We start from the raw sequence: 18,732 nt of genomic DNA on the forward strand, positions 1-18,732 counted from the left end.
AGGCCATGGTGCCTAGTCCTCGTGAGACACTGGATAGGTGGTCATACCTGAAGTTCCTTCAGTGGCAGTATGCTTAGAGGTATACTGCTCTTGACTTTGGGAACATGGACCTGTACCCTTTTTACTAGAGTATTTGTGAAAAGCCAAGTCCCTCACGAGCTCATTAGTAACTATATGTTGTACACATATTAAGTGCATTTTCCCCCTGCATAGACTACCGACTGTGAGTCCATTTTTATTTTTTGAGAATATTATGTATACAGCTCTGCAGGTTTTGTCATTTGACATTTTAAATGTCTGTGTTACTGCATATGGATTAATCTCATTCTTTTTGATTGCATATGTTATATAAGAGAGTTTGTTCAACCAGTTTCATATTGATATGTGAGTTATGCTCAGTTTTTGTGCTCTTACAAATAATAAGGCAGTGAACATCCATTAAGTTGTCAGTCCTGATTACAAAGCTTTTCCTTATATTGGCCTAAAATCTTTCTTTTAGCTTCTACTTACTGGTCTTGAAAACAGGTGCCATCTTTCTCCTGCGTCTTCTGTTGAATTGAAACATCCGTAGTCTGACCACTCTTCCTATGATTTGGATCCCTTTGCTGTCTTCTGGACATGATCCACTTTGTCATCTAAAGTACAGTGGTGGAATTGAGCACTGTCTTAGTTGTGGTTTCACCTGAACAGAGAGGGTGGGGTTGTCTGTTCTTTTAACTTGGTCCACAGTTTTATTAGTTCTGAAGACTGTCATATCCCATTTTTGGTTCGTAGTGAGGGTAGTCAGTTAAAAGCTTTACATTTGAAGTTTGTGGATCCCTGGAGCATTTGATAAAAGCTGTGGACTTCCCACCTCCCACCCCAAATGAATTAACACAGTCATTGTTGGAACTTGGAACTTCACGTGTTTCATGGGTCCCTAGTGTTTCTGTTTTGTTTATGATTAGGCTTTGTTGATTACTTTGCCAAAGTCATAAGTTCTCTCATTCTCTATCAGTGTTGTTACAGCATCAAAAATTAAACCAGAAATGGTCAGTCTTGGCATTGCTTGGTGAGTCTGTTGCCTCCTGGTTTGTAGTGCTTTCTTACATGCAAGTGCTAACAGTTTTTCACAGTTCAGGATCAGTCTCTAGCTAACTGGTTTGTAGTTCAGAAATCTGTCTGGTTTCTAGTCCTCTTCCATTTTCATGATTCCACACAGATTACAGAAAGCAATTAAGCAGCCTTATCTGTGAAGCCTCCTAGGATCTCAGGACATGATTTGCGAGATCAAATGACTTGAACTTGGTGAGAATATCTAGCTGGTTTTTCTTTTTTTCTCAGCCATCTTGGATTTAAGTTTCTTCTTAGTCATTATGTTTGATCTTCAGATTGGAAAGAATATAATATTCTTAGCTGAGAATGGAAATAAGATAGGAGGGTGTTTCTCTTTATCTTTGTAAATATTACATTAACCATGTCACCCAGGGGGGAATTCACTTTTTCCTCTACTTTTTTTTTAACTTTAGCCTCTAAAATGCCATTTATTCACTATCTGGCACTTTGTAAAGTCACAATTCATCCTTAGGCTTTAGCTTTGTTCACAATATTCTTGCAGCTCCATTTCATTCTTCATAATACTTGGTTTATATGCCTGTTTTTTTTTTTTTTTTTTACCATCTGTTGTAAATGTTTTTTTAACATCTGAATTCCAGAAAGCTCTCTGTGCAGCACATCAGATTTTTTAGATGCTTTCCCCTTTTCTTCCCCTCATCAGTGTGTTTTGCAGTTATGCAGTCAGCATTATACTTTTGAGAGCCTCCAAGCTTTTTCAAGCTTCTTTACAGTTCCTGATCTTGGAATTGATCCTAATTTTCCTTTGAAAATCTTGAAATCTGACTATCCAATATGGGCAGCATTCCCCTTCCTTTTCTTTTTTGATCTCCAGACAATATGGCTGCTTCCTTTAAAGCTTCCTCCTACTTGCATGTCACCAGTCATGCTTTCCTGGTGAAGATTAGGTACAAAGTACCAGTTTTTCTAATTTCTCCTCCAGTTTCTGGAAGACTGAATTTGTACACAAACCAAAAGCACATCATCAGATGCACTAATGTAAACTGAGTGATACTCAAACAGATGTCCCCTGGTCAGTAATAATAGCTAATAGCAGCGGTAATGTTTTCTACACAGCCACATGACAGGCACCATACTAAGTACTTTCCACATAGGATCATCTTGCCCATCTCCTACCTTAGGGTTATGAGGTTTAGGTGATACTGTTGTCCCAATAATACAGATGAGAAAATAGGCTTAAGAATGTTTAGTCACTTGCCCAAAATCACACAGCTTGTGAGCGGGAAAGTCAGATATTTCCTAAATCAAATTCTTAATCACTGTACTGGGCTGTTTGATGCAGTTCTGAATTACTATGCTGATTCTATTACTTTAAAACCTGTGTAACTGTCAGTCTACTGGCTGTGCACAGTAGGCACTTAAATATTTAATTTGAGGTTTATGTTTCTTGTTGATTTCCAGGATATTGCCTTTTAGCTCTTAGAAATCAATAAGAAAAAGATGAGAAAAATGGGTGAGGCACACTATTAGTTCATAGAAGAAACAAATGGAAAATGAAGATTGGAAAAGATGTCTTTTTTTAACTAATCAGACATTTATGATGGTTAGGAGCCCCACTGTTTGAATGACAAGACTCTGTAAATGTGACACATGAAAAAGAATGCAAAAATCTGGAATACCAGAAATAATCACTATTAACACAAGCAAACATACACAAAATTTTATTTAATTGGGATACCAGAGTACTATTGCCTTTTAGAAAATATATTGTGATCGTTCCATGGTAACAAATAGTCTGTTTTAACTGTTTGTATGTGAAGTAAAAGTAGTAGAGGATAAGACCTCAGAGCTTAATCACTTTTCTCTTTACTGAAATTGTTTACCGTTATTATTTACTCTTTTCTCTTAGAGGAATCATTAGACTAATTCATTGAAACATGTTAAGTGTTTTTTTGTTGTTGTTAATAAGCGTGTCATTTAAAGAGTTTTCTAAAGAGTGATGGAAGCAGTGTTACAACATACTAGAAATTGAGCCTTGGAATAAGACTGTCCTGGTTGAAGGTTCAGCTCGCAGCTCTACTAGTTTTAGTCATGTAAATAATTTGGGCAAGTCACTTAACATTCCAAGCCTCAGTTCTCTCACTAGGAGACTAGTTATCACTCTCTCAGAGGAGGAATAATTTAACATGAGATGCACACATAAAGCACCCGTTGCAGCAGTAATGTCAGTTTTCTCTGTTTTACCAAGACATGGAGTTCTCAATCTTTTTTGTGCCATTTACCCCTTGGCTAGTCTGGCAAGATCCATGGAAGGACCCTCCCCACCCACCCAGAATAGTGATTTTAAGTACATAAAATGCTTAGGATTACAGAGGAAACCAACTATACTGAAATACAGTTATCAAAATACTTCAAGTAAACATCTGTAGTGCTTTCTGTTTCAGATACGTTTTTTTGGACTACAGTGGGAAGTGAATGAGAAAGATAGAAGGGAAGAGAAAGGAGAGATGCAAAGAAGGAAAGCAAGTTCATAAATACATATGCCTGGTTTTGACTCCCTCCCAAGCTGTCATCCCAGATTTCCAACAGGCTCCTAGACATTTCCACCTCAGCATCCTTGTTTCCCTTATCAGTACAACTCTCCCTATCACCTAGTTCTAAATCCTCAAATCACATTTGAGTCCTCATTTCTTCATCTTATCGCTACTTCAAATCAGCCACACACTTCTGTCAATTTTATCTCCACAGTGTCTAATTCTACCATCCAAATGGTAACCATCCAAATCCTAACCCTCTTACCTCATCCTTGTCATTACGATACAGACTCTTTCTGCTTGGTTTCCAACTTCCTACTTCTTTCACAAAATATCCCCTGAATGTTTTGGACCAGTTTGATATTTTCTTTATCTAAAGTTCTATAGCACTCAGATGTGCTATACAGCTTCATACTTAGCTGTCAATTGCCTCATTTACTTAAAATTGGTAGATGTATATATTTTTTATTTCCCCAAGTATATTCTAAGTTCTTTGAGTGAATGGACCACATCTTCTGCTTTTTTAAAAAATCTCCCCACAGTAGTTAGCATAATATTTAAAAGTTTCATAAGATCTTAGCAATCATAATTAGGTAGTTCCAACTCTAAAAACAAAGGAAAAAGTTTGACCTTTTGTTGTCAACTGAACTATTACTGTAGGAGTTGATGATACTAAACCAAGATTTTATGTCTAAAACCAACTGAGAATTTTTTTGTGTCTTTAAATTTTTACCAACTCAACTAACTTAATTCCTGAGATTATTCAGTCATGATTGTTCTTACAGTGTTCCTTATGGTTAACAAAACCATGGCCAAGGTTTCCTCTGCTGTGAAACCTCTACTTGTCCTTCTATAGCCACCACTTGTAGCCCAGGGCCTGACATAGGTGACTAATAACATTTTGTTAGAGGAATTTAGCTTGTGCCTAGAGAATAACTTGTTTACTTGAAAAAGATTGGGAATGTGCATTAATTACTACAAATACAAATTATAAAAACAAATATAAGAGATTTGTTAAAAATAGAAACTATATGATCTTAACAGGAAATCAGTTTTAGGAAAGTAGCTTAGAATGGTAAGCTAATCTTAGTGGGCTTTGATATTTTGCCATTGATGTTCTTTTTTCTTTTCTTTCTTTCTTTTTTTTTTTTTTGTTAAATTCTTTTACTTGTATTCTTAGGTTAAGACATCAGAATTTTACAGATACTCTCGACAGCTGCGCTATGAAGTTGACCAAGCATTGAATTACTTTCAGAACATTCACCAGCAGCCTCTGTTGGATATGAAATCAAGCCGCATCCGCTCTGCCAAACCCCAAACTACAGTATTCCGAGGCATGATTGGACATAGCATGGTTAACAGTAAAATACTTCTCTTAAAGAAACCAAGAGTCTGGTGGGAACTAGAGGGCCCACAAGTACCTCTGCGTCCAGACTGCCTTGCTATCGTCAATAACTTCGTATTCTTGTTGGGTGGGGAAGAGCTGGGTCCAGATGGCGAATTCCATGCTTCTTCCAAAGTGTTTAGATATGACCCAAGACAAAACTCCTGGCTCCGAATGGCAGACATGTCTGTGCCACGTTCAGAATTCGCAGTTGGTGTTATTGGGAAGTTTATTTATGCTGTAGCAGGCAGAACCAGAGATGAGACTTTCTATTCAACTGAGAGATATGACATCACCAATGATAAATGGGAATTTGTGGATCCTTATCCAGTTAACAAATATGGACATGAGGGGACAGTGCTCAATAACAAGTTGTTTATCACTGGTGGAATCACCTCATCTTCCACTTCCAAGCAAGTATGCGTGTTTGACCCCAGTAAAGAAGGGACCATAGAACAGCGGACCAGGAGAACGCAAGTAGTTACCAACTGTTGGGAGAATAAGAGCAAAATGAATTATGCCAGATGCTTTCACAAGATGATTTCATACAACGGCAAGCTTTATGTCTTTGGTGGTGTCTGTGTGATCTTGAGAGCCTCTTTTGAGTCTCAGGGATGCCCTTCCACAGAAGTGTACAACCCAGAGACTGATCAGTGGACCATCTTGGCATCCATGCCAATTGGTAGAAGTGGCCATGGTGTGACTGTGCTGGACAGACAAATAATGGTTCTTGGAGGCCTTTGCTACAATGGTCATTACAGCGATTCTATTCTCACCTTTGATCCGGATGAAAACAAGTGGAAGGAAGATGAGTACCCGCGGATGCCCTGCAAGCTGGATGGTTTACAAGTATGCAACCTGCATTTTCCAGAATATATTCTGGATGAGGTCAGACGTTGCAACTGATGACATCTTTCTCCCTTCAAAAAAGCCAAACAAAATCCATTTGTGACAAAGTAGTTAATTAAAAAACATAAGAAAAACCTCACCAGTTTTACTATCAAAGCCATTGGTCTAATATCGTAAAAATGTTTTCATTCTGTGCTAGCATCCTTTTTTTTCTTTTTAGTGGCCTCAAACTCATGCAATAAGTCAGTTGTAAGTGCTAGCTCTTGAAACTACTTCCAGAAGCAGTTTAATAGAACAATTCACTTATCTGGGAAGTTGATGTTATGCTTTAAACATTTCTTTCAAATGTCAGTGTAGGAGTCATGCATCTTCTAAGAGAAGACCTGATAAGTGTCACTGGATGTAATTTCAGTTCCTATCTCTAGCTGAAATCTTTTTGAACATTTATTTCAGTCTGTTAGACTTTTTGATTTTATTATTTAAGTTTAAAACTCTTGACCTTTTTGCATGGCTTTTTGCTGAAAACGCAAAAGTATAAATTTTCTACAAGATTAACTTTTTTATATTCAGAACACTATTTCTAAGCTGCCTTCTCTTACCTGCATTGTGTTAGTGAAAGCATATCCATACTTGCTTACATCTTATGAATATATAAGGCACATCCCCTTTTATGCGTGGTTAGGATTCTATATTTTTAAGCTAGTGCACTTGCACACACAGTTTGCCATACGTGTTGTATTTTAGATGTAACGTCTTTTCATGTATTAACATTTTTAGAAAGATAATAACTGGAGTCCTCGTTTCGTATCAGAGTAGCCTATCTTCAGTCCATACTGATTCAGTAATATTCAAACTCCTTATATTCCTGAAACGTATGGTTTTATGAAAGCTAACATTTTATGTTTTACTTTCAAAAGTAAACATTAGTGTTCCTTATCGATGTATGTCTTCTTTTTGAAAATGTTTTTCTTTGCAGTCTGTTTAATGTTACCCTGTTTTTAGTGAAAATTGGAGTGGTATGTGACAAGGCCTGGTCCTGCAGCGTGCAAGCACTTTTAAAGAGAACTTAGGTAATACCAGACTCCTAAATAAAGGCCCCTTCAAAGTAAGTGCAACTCCCATTCTTTGCATTCAATAAGGCTGCTGCATCTGTTATTGAATGGAAAGTAGCAACTTGTGGAAAATTTGAGCTCAGTTTTGACTTCGAGGTAAGGAATAGAATTATAATATTAACTGGTCATATCTTCTTGTTTATTTAGTACAAAATATTTAGTGGCGCTGGGGATGTAAGCCCTCAGCTTTTGTTTTATTTACTGAGAGCTACTAGCATGAAGGATAGTAACCTCCAAGTTCAGAGTGGATCAAGAATAACTGTTCAAAATCATTCTTAAGTGTTTTAGGATTAGCCGCACCTTTCAACTCTTTCAACTCAAAGGAAAAACATATAGTTGTCAAAATTAAGCAAGAATAACCAGGGAGTGGATCATTCAAATTGATGCCATTTTATCCTGAGTAGAGTCTATATCTGATACTAGATCTACACTGGCAAAACTTGCCAGATCTTAGATGTTGGTGCAATATTGCAATGCCTTCTATACGGCTGTTGTAAAAAGTTTCGAGTTTCACCTTTTTTTTTCTTTCTTTTTTTTTTTTTTTTTTTTGCTGCTGCCACCACTGAACATAAAATGGAAATGCGAAATCATGGAAATGTGAAGACTTGTTTCATTTTTGCGATTAAAATAGACAACTGAAAAAGACCTGATTTTAAAACTCCACGGCTTGAGGCATTTGAGTTTAAGAAACAGTCAGGTACAGAAGTAGTTTTGTTTTTTTTAAAGCAAAACATTGGGATTGGCTTTAGAAATAAGTGGTCCTCATTCTTGTCTTTTGCTGAAAAACACTGAGACAGGGTACCCCTATCAGGCTTTTACACTCCCGTGGTGGTTCTCTTTAATTGCTTAGATATGACTCCTGTTATGGAGAAGGCAATGGCACCCCACCCCAGTACTCTTGCCTGGAAAATTCCATGGATGGAGGAAACTGGTGGGCTACAGTCCATGGGGTCGCAAAGAGTCGGACATGAGTAAGCAATTTCACCTCACCTGTCATTTTAGTTTCTAAAAATTAAATTTGATATCTTGTTTCCCATGGTTATATAGGTAAAAGTCTTTTTATACATCTGAAAAATCATTTTTAATAATGGAAAACTAGGAATTAGGTGAGCCATTTGGTTCTTTTTCTAATGTATTAGTTGGTGTAGTGTTTTATATGTGTGCTATCTTGCTTTAAAGAAAATAACAATGTCTTATTTTCCTCATTGTTGTCTTTTGCTGAAAAAGACTGAGACAGGGTACCCCTATCAGGCTTTTACACTCCCGTGGTGGTTCTCTTTAATTGCTTAGATATGACTTCGTAGCCCTAGTTAAAACCCACTCCAGTGTTCTTGCCTGGAAAATGCCAGGGACGGGGGAGCCTGGTGGGCTGCCGTCTATGGGGTCGCACAGAGTCGGACACGACTGAAGCGACTTAGCAGTAGCAGCGGCCCTAGTTAAAGTAAGATGGAACAAACAATTGAATATTCTTGGTCTTCATTGTAAAAGCACAAGGCCAAGATGAAAGTTCATGTTTTGGAAAATTTGTGAAATCTTAACTTGAACTAATTTTGGGTTCAGCTTCACACGTGAGTCATGTCTGACCTGATGTTAGCTGTAATCAGTTTTGAGCTTTAAGAATAGTTGTTATTGCTTGGGTTCTGAATGTATGAGAAAACTCTTCTGTTTATTTGTAGTTCTGACTTAGGTTATTTTAAATCCATGATTAACATACATTCCCTTTTAAAATTATGGTTTAATTGCTGAAAGAGATTTATTTTTGTTATACTAGACTATGGAAAATTTTTTCATAGAATTTTTTTCAAGTTTATTTTTTGTGTGCTTCATTTGGAACCATTTTTGTTTATATACATTGTATGTGCTCAAAATAGTTTTTTTTTTAATTCAGTAAGATTTAAAACTACAGTGTAACACGCTGTGATCTTTGTGTATTTTCACTTTACATTTTAAATGCCAGACTTTACAAAAATAGCTGATCTTTATTAATTGCATCTTAATTAGAAACGTTTGTTCTCTTCCATGTCTTTGACCTTCTAAGTTTTTATTTTAGTCTGCTTAAAGAAAATCCTTGCACTACAACCTTTTCATAAAATTCAAGATGCTCACATTGAAGGTTTTGTATTGGAAGAAATACTACTGGTTTTTAAAAAGCAAGGCTTAATTAATAGAATTATTAGCATTTCTTGAGACAGCTTTCTGTGTCCTCACTACTCTGTGTGAGTGTTACTATAATTTGTGAAATACTGACTGAGCCCTTCACTTATCTTTTCTGAAGCAGCACCTTTGGACACCTCATTCTGGGAAGCCTGCTCGAGTTATAGTAAAGGACACACACATTTGTGTGGGGAGAAGTGGTAAAAAATGGAGAGTTGTGTCTTAATTACATGAAACTAAGCTTTAAAATATTTTATAACAAATTATTTGAGCTGCATAATCTAAACATGTCAAACGTTCAGTGGGACTATTTTTATATATGTATATGTGGTTGTAGGTCATAACATTTCAGTTTATAATATAAATTGTTATTTCAGTTTATAAGCTATCTCTCAGAAAAGACTAGCTCTTTTGAGAATACATAATTTAAAGTTTTAGAGTGAAGTAAAACACAACATAGATAATAGTAAAATTAGATATAAATGAGGGCTATATGGCAGTAAAACTGCTAGTGCCATTTTTCCTCTTTGCCTATTACACATTTTTTATTTTATTTTTTTTGTACTCTGAACATTTTTAGGGATCATCTATCAGATTAGAGTTGGTTTGGGAATAAGTATCTTCTAAAAAGAGATTTATCTTAAAAATGAAAGTCCTGAAAAATTAGTTTATCAAGAGTTTATAAAGTCAAATATTCCATAGACATAGACTGGAATAGGTAAACTCATGCAAGTCGTATCCTTTCAGTATACCAGTATAACTTCAATATTACATGAGTAACATTGAGAGAATGTCATTAGATTTGTTCCCCCTTAATATTGGATTTTCGTTTTACATCTTTGGGAACAACTACATTAAGAACCTTATTAATCAGTATATCAGTAAGGATTAGGTGTTTGCTTTCCGAAAGAATGTTCCAGTGAGGTGATCAGAGAGGTTATTTTCTATCTAACTTGTTTATGCCCTATACCTCTTGGGCATACTTTGTCTATAGAAGAAATATTTTGACCTTTAGGTACATTTTGGGCCAGTAGTCAAGTAATCCTAGGACTGATTTAAAAATCTTAGACTAATTTAAGGTTTGCCTTTTATACCTATTTTGAAAGCCTTTACATTTCTGTCAGGTAATTTTTCCCATGCCGTGAATATAATCTATTCAAAACATGTTTATGCTATCCATTCTGTTTTTAAATTGAAAAAAATGTTAAAAGTGTTTATGAAGAAAAGTTTAAATAAAATATTTTCAATCTTTAAAATATACTTCCATCTCTTATTATTTACTATCTTGATATAATCTATCACTTTCAAAGTCACTCATGACTTGATTAACAGTATACATTTTATATTCCTTCAACCTGCCAAGGAAGTGCCACAAAAATGTAATTTCTACTGATGCTTTCAGCCACAGATTGAAATGAGAGCATTTGAGTGAAATTATTTACACTTACATGCAATGGAAATTTTACAATGAAGCCAAGTAATTAAAGTTCCACTAGCAGAATTTTGCAGAATGGAAATAGAGAACTAATAAATAGCATTTATAAGCCCTCAAGCTTTAGTTTGGTGATTTTTTATTTTCTTTAGCATTTTTGCCTCATTGTTCTTAAAGGCATTTCTGAAATTAGGGAACCCAGCAGAAATGAATCTGCTACAACACAAGCACTTGGGTATTTTTAGGCACGTGTGTGCCTCCATGGATCTTGGCCTCAAGCCACCTTTCTAGCCTATTTTGTTATCACTTCCTGCACTCCTTTCTGTTGTGATCTTTGTATGTTAATTTCCAGCTTCAAATCACTTGCCTTCTTTCCCCTTCCCTGCTTGCAAAATCCATTTATTTTGCAAAGCCCAACTCAAATACTCTTCTCTCCTCCTGAAACCTGTGTTACTTCCATTGAATTAATTGCCTCTTCTGTACTCAACACATTTATAGCTCTTATTTCATTTTGCATACTAGTTGGGTATAATTCCTTCCACAATTAGATCATAATCTCCTTGGATGAAGGGACCGTCTTTTATTCCTTTTTGTACCCTCATACCTAGTGTGATACTTTTTGTACATAATAGGCACTGAGCTAAATGTTTATCGTAGCATGTGACTAATTCTACCTGAGCTATAGAAAGATGCTATAGACATTCAGAAGAGGGAGATAATATAGTTCCCCAAGGTTTTTGTCTCTGCTTTTTTCTCAAGTCTACTGCCTGTCCAGTTTCACCCACAGCTATGGCTTCACCTACCACTTTTATTCTAATATCTTGTAAATCTGTATTTCTCAACTGAGAAATATCTCCAACTATCTCATGAACATGTCTTACATGTTTTATAGGAATCTCAAACTGAACAAGTACAAACTTGAATGCATTATCTTCCCCCCCAAACTTGCCCCTTGTCCTGTATTCCCTGTATTATTATGTGGCTCTCTCACTGCCTGAGATCGTTACAAGTCAGAAACCTGGAATTGTCTACCCTTGCCTCTCCCACTTCTCCCCAACGTCTTGGAGCTTTCTCTCCGATCTTCTACCTCCACAATCCATTTTCCACTCTGCTGCCAGAGGGAGCTTTTAAAAGGTTAATCTGGTCCTGAGATTCAGCAGCATTTAATAATCCCTCTTCACCATAAGATCCAGACTCCTTAGCATGCCCATTGGACCTGTTCAGTCTCTCTTGTGCCCAGTTCTCCAGCTATGCATGATACTGGGAGTTCCCTGAATATGTCATGTTTTCTCCAGTCTTCCTTCACACATGCTCTTTCCATCTTCCTTTCCTGGCTAACCCTTTCTTGACCTTCAAGAACCAGCCCGAGCATCATGGCCTTTTTCTATCTTTTTGAACTGTCCCCTATGCATACCTAGATCACCTCCTCTTGACACTTGATTATGACTGTCTTCTTTAACTGTATGCATTGAGGAAAGATTCTGTCTTTTTATTTTCCAAGAATCTGATAATGTCTGGGACAGGGTAAGTCTTCCTTAATAAAAATAGAACCCAGAAACTTGGAAGGTCACCACTGAAATACTCCTGGTGAGGAGGGGCAGTTTTATTAGAGAGCTTGATTGTCTGCCAAAACTGACCTCCCTGAGGAATTTCCCTCCATTCAGTTTCCACTACCACTGCTCCTATGTCTAAAAGGTTGATGCATACAGCTATACAGTTGTTAACAGATAGTTCTTCCCTTAATATCCAATATTTCTGACCCAGGTTGAAAACTTTAAATAAAACAAGACCAAGGGGTGTTTTGTAGATCATTAATCTCCTGAAATGCTCTGGGTGGAGGATGGGGCAAGTGTTCAGTGGTCACAATAATCTTATTTCATTCTACATTTCATCTCTTGAGAATCTCAAACAGCAAATACAAACATCTCCTCTGAGAAGTCCTGATGTTAATTCATTTTTATTTGGTTTAGCTAGGTGTAAATCAAACATTTGACCACTGAGCTCTTTTTTTTCATGGAATATATATGATCCATGATTGCTCTTGCAAAAGCCTGGCTAATGAGTAACTGAAAGAAAACAAAAAGGACCACTGATTCAGGCACTCTCATCTACAAAGTAGGACTTACTCCTGCAGCTCCAGTTAGATTCCAGGCTTGAAGTCAACATCTTGCCAAGATGACGTTACCCTGGAGATTTCACATCCCAAGGAAGGTCCCACCTTCTCCCCCAAGTAGTAAGATAAGTTTGTATAATTAATTTGTACAACTTGTATGATTTAAGGAGCAGGACTTCCAGAATGGCCAAGTAAGGAGCTCAGCAAATCCTCTCCCTAAAAAGCAATGATAAAAGTGAACAAACTTGAGACTTCCATGAAGGTCCAGTGGTTAGGACTCTGCACTTCCAATGCAGAGGCATGGGTTCTATCCCTGGTTGGGGAATTAAGATCCCTCAAGCCGTGTGCTGTGGCCTAAATAAATAAATGAATAAATTTTAAAACGAACAAACATCCAAAAAAAAAAAAAAATGTAAAGACTCTGGAAACTGACCAAAGGCATACAACAACTTGAGAAGTATTTATTTGAGAAAATGTACTGAACTTGAGTAAGAACGATGGGAATCTAATGTTTTAGCCTGAGGCTGTTTCCATTCCATCTCCCTGTCCTGGAACTCTGTGGCATGGAAATTCTACCAGGGTCATCAGAGGGGGCCTGCCTTCCTTTGGAATGGAGCGTGGAGAATCCCACGTGTCATTGTGGCTAACACTGCAGCTCGCCTGAGGTCTCAGTAGTGATCTGGTTTAGCAATAGACAGTGGACAGGCCAGGAGATCTTGGGAATTAGATAGCTCCTGGTGCTCCAGGAAGCTGTGCTCATGGACAGGGCCATGTGTATCTAAGGGGAGTCCTAAGAAGGCCCTATGAAGCTACTTGTCCCTGGCTGGATGTGAGGTCTTGTAAATGCAGAAAATAAAAACTGCAGCAGACTTGGAAACTGCTTGAACTTTGAATGCGTTCCCCAGGCCACACACATATTGCTCAGCAAAGAGCAGAAGCCTTACTGGCTTAAGGTGTTTAAGTGTAACTTCTGAGCAGTCATTGGTTGACCACAAAGCTGTGTCGACTCGGGAGATCCCTGGGACTCCAAGCTTAAAAATAAAAACGAATTAAAAAGGGAGAAACTGAGCTGAGCCATCAGTGGCTGTACATGGGTGGGGGAGGCGAGTGGGGAATGGCTTCCATAGAATTCCTCCTGGCGAGTCGCTAAACACACAACAAACCAAAAAAACCACAAAAAAACAAAAATTTTAAAATGAGCAAAACAACCACACAGAATCCAGGGTTGCTAAAATATATTATCTATAATGTTTCTAATGAAAAATTACGAGACATGCAAAGAAACAGCAAAGTGACCATACCCAGGAAAATAAGGAGTCATTAGAAAGCTGTCTCAGGGATCAGAGTATTATGGAGATGAGTGAGATTAGTTTTATATCCTGTATTCCACATAAAATTTTATTGAAAACAATTGCACGTCATTAAAATTTCTTTGAAAATATTTGTAGCAATTGCTTAGTGTGCCGTAATATGGCTATACATAATTTATCTAACTATGCCCCTATTGTGACACTATACTACATTTAAAAAATTTCTTTCATTTGATATATTCCATGCTTTTGATTGTTTCCTTTATGTAGTTTTGTAAGATGGAATTAAAAAATGAACTAAAATCCTTGACAAATATTGCCAGGTTAAGCACCAGGAAAGTTGTACAATATTAAACTCACATCAGCAGTGAATATGAATTTCTCTATTACCACATCTTGTACTTATAAATAAGCAATTTAATAGGTGAAAACTGTATTTTAATTACTATTTCTTTGATTACAGTAAATGTTGAGTGATATTTCCCATGTCTATTTGCCATAATGTTCTATGAATTCCTGTTCATGTCTTTTATGCATTTTTCACTGGTATTTTGGTGTTTTATTATGGATTTTGAAGGATTCTTCATCAACAATGCTTTGTTACACTTGAGTATAGTATTTCAAATGATGACTAGGTATCTTTAATTACTGGAGATTATTAAAAATCATATAATCAAATCTCATTAAATGTGGAAAACAAATAAAACAATTTAGAGAAAACAAAGGGATGGAGAGTATACTGATGGAACAAAATGATTAAGAATCAAATATATTTGAGAGATAGGAGAGGCTAATAAAAACATTGAGAAAAGCATGGTATACATTACAGATTCAAAAGAAACCTTATTCAAAAGTTAACAAACATACCCCTTAGATCTGGGGTATGAGAATTTTCTTCGTAGGGTGCCATCTTCTCTAATGGAAACATATATTCATACTTGTATTGAATACCTGCTAGGTGGGTGCTAGTAGGAATGAAAGAAAAGATCTCCTTTGCTTTCAATCTAATGAGGAAACAGACACCCATAAGTCACTTAAGGCAAGAAAAGGTGCCAAGTAGAGGGAAAAACAGGATGCTGTGGGAGCTCAGTTCAGTTCAGTCGCTCAGTTGAGTCCGACTCTTTGCGACCCCATGAATTGCAGCACGCCAGGCCTCCCTGTCGGTCACCAACTCCCGGAGTTCACTCAGACTCACGTCCATCGAGTCGGTGATGCCATCCAGCCATCTCATCCTCTGTCGTTCCCTTCTCCTCCTGCCCCCAATCCCTCCCAGCATCAGAGTCTTTTCCAATGAGTCAGGAAGTTAGTTACTATTGATGAGAATCAGGTTTATGGAGAAATTGGCATCTCTAGTTGGTCATGAAGATTGACTTGGATTTCTCTAGGTGGAGAATACGAAAAAGAATTTTAAAGAAAGATTATGCAAAAAATCTGAGGAGGTCACACAAGGTGGGAGGTTCTGATCCAGGCATGCACACAGATCCAATCCATCATGCACCCGGTTTTCTATTCAAGTGGATTCTAGTACTGGTAGAAATAATCAACATAGAAGAGCACCTAGTAAAATTTGTGAAGATGAAAAAAATGGCTTATTTTTATCTAAGGGCTCATTTAACTCATTAAAATTATTTATCTCTGAGAATTAAAAAAATAACTACCATAGAAAATTTAGGCTCTGTAGAAATAATCAACACAATAAAACTGAGAATGGCAAAAACTTTATACAATTACATTTGTAATCGTAGGTTGGGCTCCCTGGTAGCTGACTCCATCTGAGACTAGAATGTGAATACAAGTTATCTAAGAGGTCATTCCAGAAAGCATCACTAGGGAGGTGGGAAATAAGACAGGGATGGGGGTTCTTTCCTGATGGCTCAGTGGTGAAGAATCTGCCTGCCAATGCAGGAGACACGAGTTTAATCCCTGATCCAGGAAGATCCCACTTGCCGCAGAGCAACTAAGCTCGAGAGAACAAGGGGAAAAAAAAAAAAAGACAAAGATAGGGATGAACCAGTAAAGGGTAAAGGGTGTATCATCAAGCAGTTTTTTACTGGGGGTGACTGGGTTCAATTCCACCATCCTCCCCAGGGTACTGGGAAAAACCGTGTAGAACATACCTGAATCATCCCCACCAGAGGACTAGGAACCTGGGGTACTGATTGCCATCTGTCACTGGCTTAGGGTTACTTGCAGGCACATTAAGTCCCCAGCACTTCTGGCCTGGGGTGTCTGGCTGAGAGCCCTCAGGTGGGGAGTTGCACGTATGTATTCAGAAGGGTGAGTGCCAAGGGAGGATGGGGAGGGCCACAATTACTATCAGCTACATTTGTTATTGACTCAAAACTATTAGAAGAATCACCTACTGACAAAATTTAGGGCCACAAAATTTGCATGTCAAGAAATTGGTTGACATTATTGCCATAAAAGTAAACTCACCTTGTAAGAGGTTAAAGCTAAGATTTTTTTATTGGGACAAATTTTAAAACATGTTTCCATGGTAACATTTTTATGAACAAGAATTTTCCAGATGAAAATAATTTCAGCAAAATGAAAGCAAGTAAAAAATTTAAAAACATTTTACCTGCATTATACAGAAAAAGGATATCAAGAAATTAAATTGATTTTGAGTTTGCTCAGGAAAATATGTTCTTCGTTAAATTTCATCAATGTTGGCATGATTTTGATTAGAATGTTTGTACTCACAAACATGGAGTCACAGTGTCCTCAGGCTCAAAACAAGAGGAGGGTAGAAACATCCTGTTCCTGAACTGCTAGAGGCCAAAAAATGAAGAGGATTTGTGCCAGGGGAAATTGCATGGGTAAATGCAGAGTGGAAAAGCATATGGAATGCTTTGGGAATGATGAATTCCTCACTGACAGAGCTATGGGAGCAGATGTTAAGCAAAAAAAAAAAAAAATCATATTCATGAATATTCTGTGGATCTGCAGAGTTCTTTGTTGAAAGAGGATAAGAGAAAAATTGGATATTACAGCCCTCCAGTGAAACGCCTCACGACTTTTCACTAATATCCCATGACCTTACAGAAATGAATAAAAACCCAATAAAATAATGAAAGATTGACAGACAATACAAAATTGTGAGCAGCCTTGAAAACTTTAAGGCAAATGGAGTTAGACTGAGAAAAACAGATCTATACTTCACATTATGGAATACTCAGGCTTCCCTTCCTGATAGACAGCAAATCAGAGAAAGATTTTTTTTTTAAGGTATATTGTTCTTGCTCCACCAACTGCATCCTGACTCAGAGATTTGTGCCTTTACTAGCTAGAGAACTGGCCCTTCAATTCTCTCGATTCCAAGGAGCTACACTGTAAGGGAAGCAGTTTTGTTGCTGAGTTTTGCCTCTTGCCTTGAAACCCCTCACCCGCACCAGCACCCTCTGACCCCTTTGGCCCCCATCTCCACTCCTCAGTCTACCCACTGTCTTTTTGTATTTTCACATTGAGACAGAACAAGCCCAGTAATCAACTAGGTAGGAAGTAAGAGCTGAGGGGCTGTGGTACAAAGCATATCCTCCCCCATTAATCAGTGTAGGTGACCACAGACAGGAAGGACAGTTGCACTTACTGCCGCTGGCTTCCAGTACCAGAGAAGGAGACGAGAGGAGGGCAATAAGCATCAGAGTTGAAAGAGGCACAATGAGGGAAAAGCCTGTTAGAAGCTGAAATGTGGACTGGAAGCTATGCTCATCACCTTACCCACTTTCCAACTGCAAATGCATCAAAAGAATGGAACCATTACCCAATGGATAGAAGTTAAGAGTAAAGGCAACCCACACACTGAGACTGGAAAGGTCTTCCCTTGTTTGTGTATGAATTAAGAGAAAAAACAAGTTGGGGTTTACAAAGACTATGGGATAAAAGAAGTAGTTGGGAGACTCAGAGAAAGGAAATATTTGTGAAAAATAATTTGCTTTCAGATCCAGAAGAAATAAGTAACACTGCTTGGCATTTTCAAAAGATTGCAAATAATCATAACCTCTGTGTGTGAGGAACAAAAGGTCACAGGTAAATGAGCAAAAGTTGAAAAGGTCATTGACTCAAAGACTGTAAGAAAAGGCAACAAGAGAATTAAAATCCATATGAAGTCAGTAAAGAATAGAAAGGATGTTGTAGAAAATTCACCTGCTGATGTGAGTCATCTTTGAGATGCTTTCCCAGAGTGCAAGAGAAAATGACAAGGAGATTTAGTTCTCACTACATGCTTCATGAATACCTACTACGGAGCCAGTCACTGTGCAAAGTGCCAGGATCTAAAGGCTTTCATATTCTCAATCCTGAGAGTATGAGAGGCTTTCATTAAATCCTTAAACACAAATTAACAAGGAGAGATAAGAAAGCCTTCCTCAGTGATCAATGCAAAGAAATAGAGGAAAACAATAGAATGGGAAAGAGTAGAGAACTCTTCAAGAAAATTAATGATACCTAGGGAACATGTGATGCAAGTTCAGTTCAGTTCAGTCACTCAGTCGTGTCCAACTCTTTGCAACCCCATGGACTGCAGCACGCCAGGCCTCCCTGTCCATCACCAACTCCCGGAGTTTATTAAAACTCATGTCCATTGAGTTGGTGATGCCATCCAACCATCTCATCCTCTGTCGTCCCCTTCTCCTGCCTTCAATCTTTCCCAGCATCAGAGTCTTTTCAAATGTGTCCGTTCTTCCCATCAGGTGGCCAAAGTATTCAGCTTCAGCATCAGTCCTTCCAATGAATATTCAGGACTGACTTCCTTTAGAATGAACTGGTTGGATCTCCTTGCAGTCCAAGGGA

At 37.6% G+C, this 18,732-nt stretch overlaps 1 protein-coding gene across 2 annotated transcripts in view; it reads left to right on the forward strand.

Moving 5' to 3' along the window:
• Positions 1-8,188, forward strand: part of KLHL15 (kelch like family member 15) — a 31,598-nt gene extending 23,410 nt beyond the window's left edge. For both annotated transcript variants that reach the window (XM_070365317.1, XM_005904033.3), the window contains one exon: positions 4,768-8,188. In XM_070365317.1, coding sequence (XP_070221418.1) covers positions 4,768-5,877 — 1,110 coding nt within the window. In that variant the 3' untranslated portion in view covers positions 5,878-8,188. The remainder of the gene's footprint in view (positions 1-4,767) is intronic.
• Positions 8,189-18,732: the final 10,544 nt, after the last annotated feature.

The sequence above is a fragment of the Bos mutus genome, chromosome X (genome assembly GCF_027580195.1).
Source record: "Bos mutus isolate GX-2022 chromosome X, NWIPB_WYAK_1.1, whole genome shotgun sequence".
Taxonomy (NCBI): Eukaryota; Metazoa; Chordata; class Mammalia; order Artiodactyla; family Bovidae; genus Bos; species Bos mutus.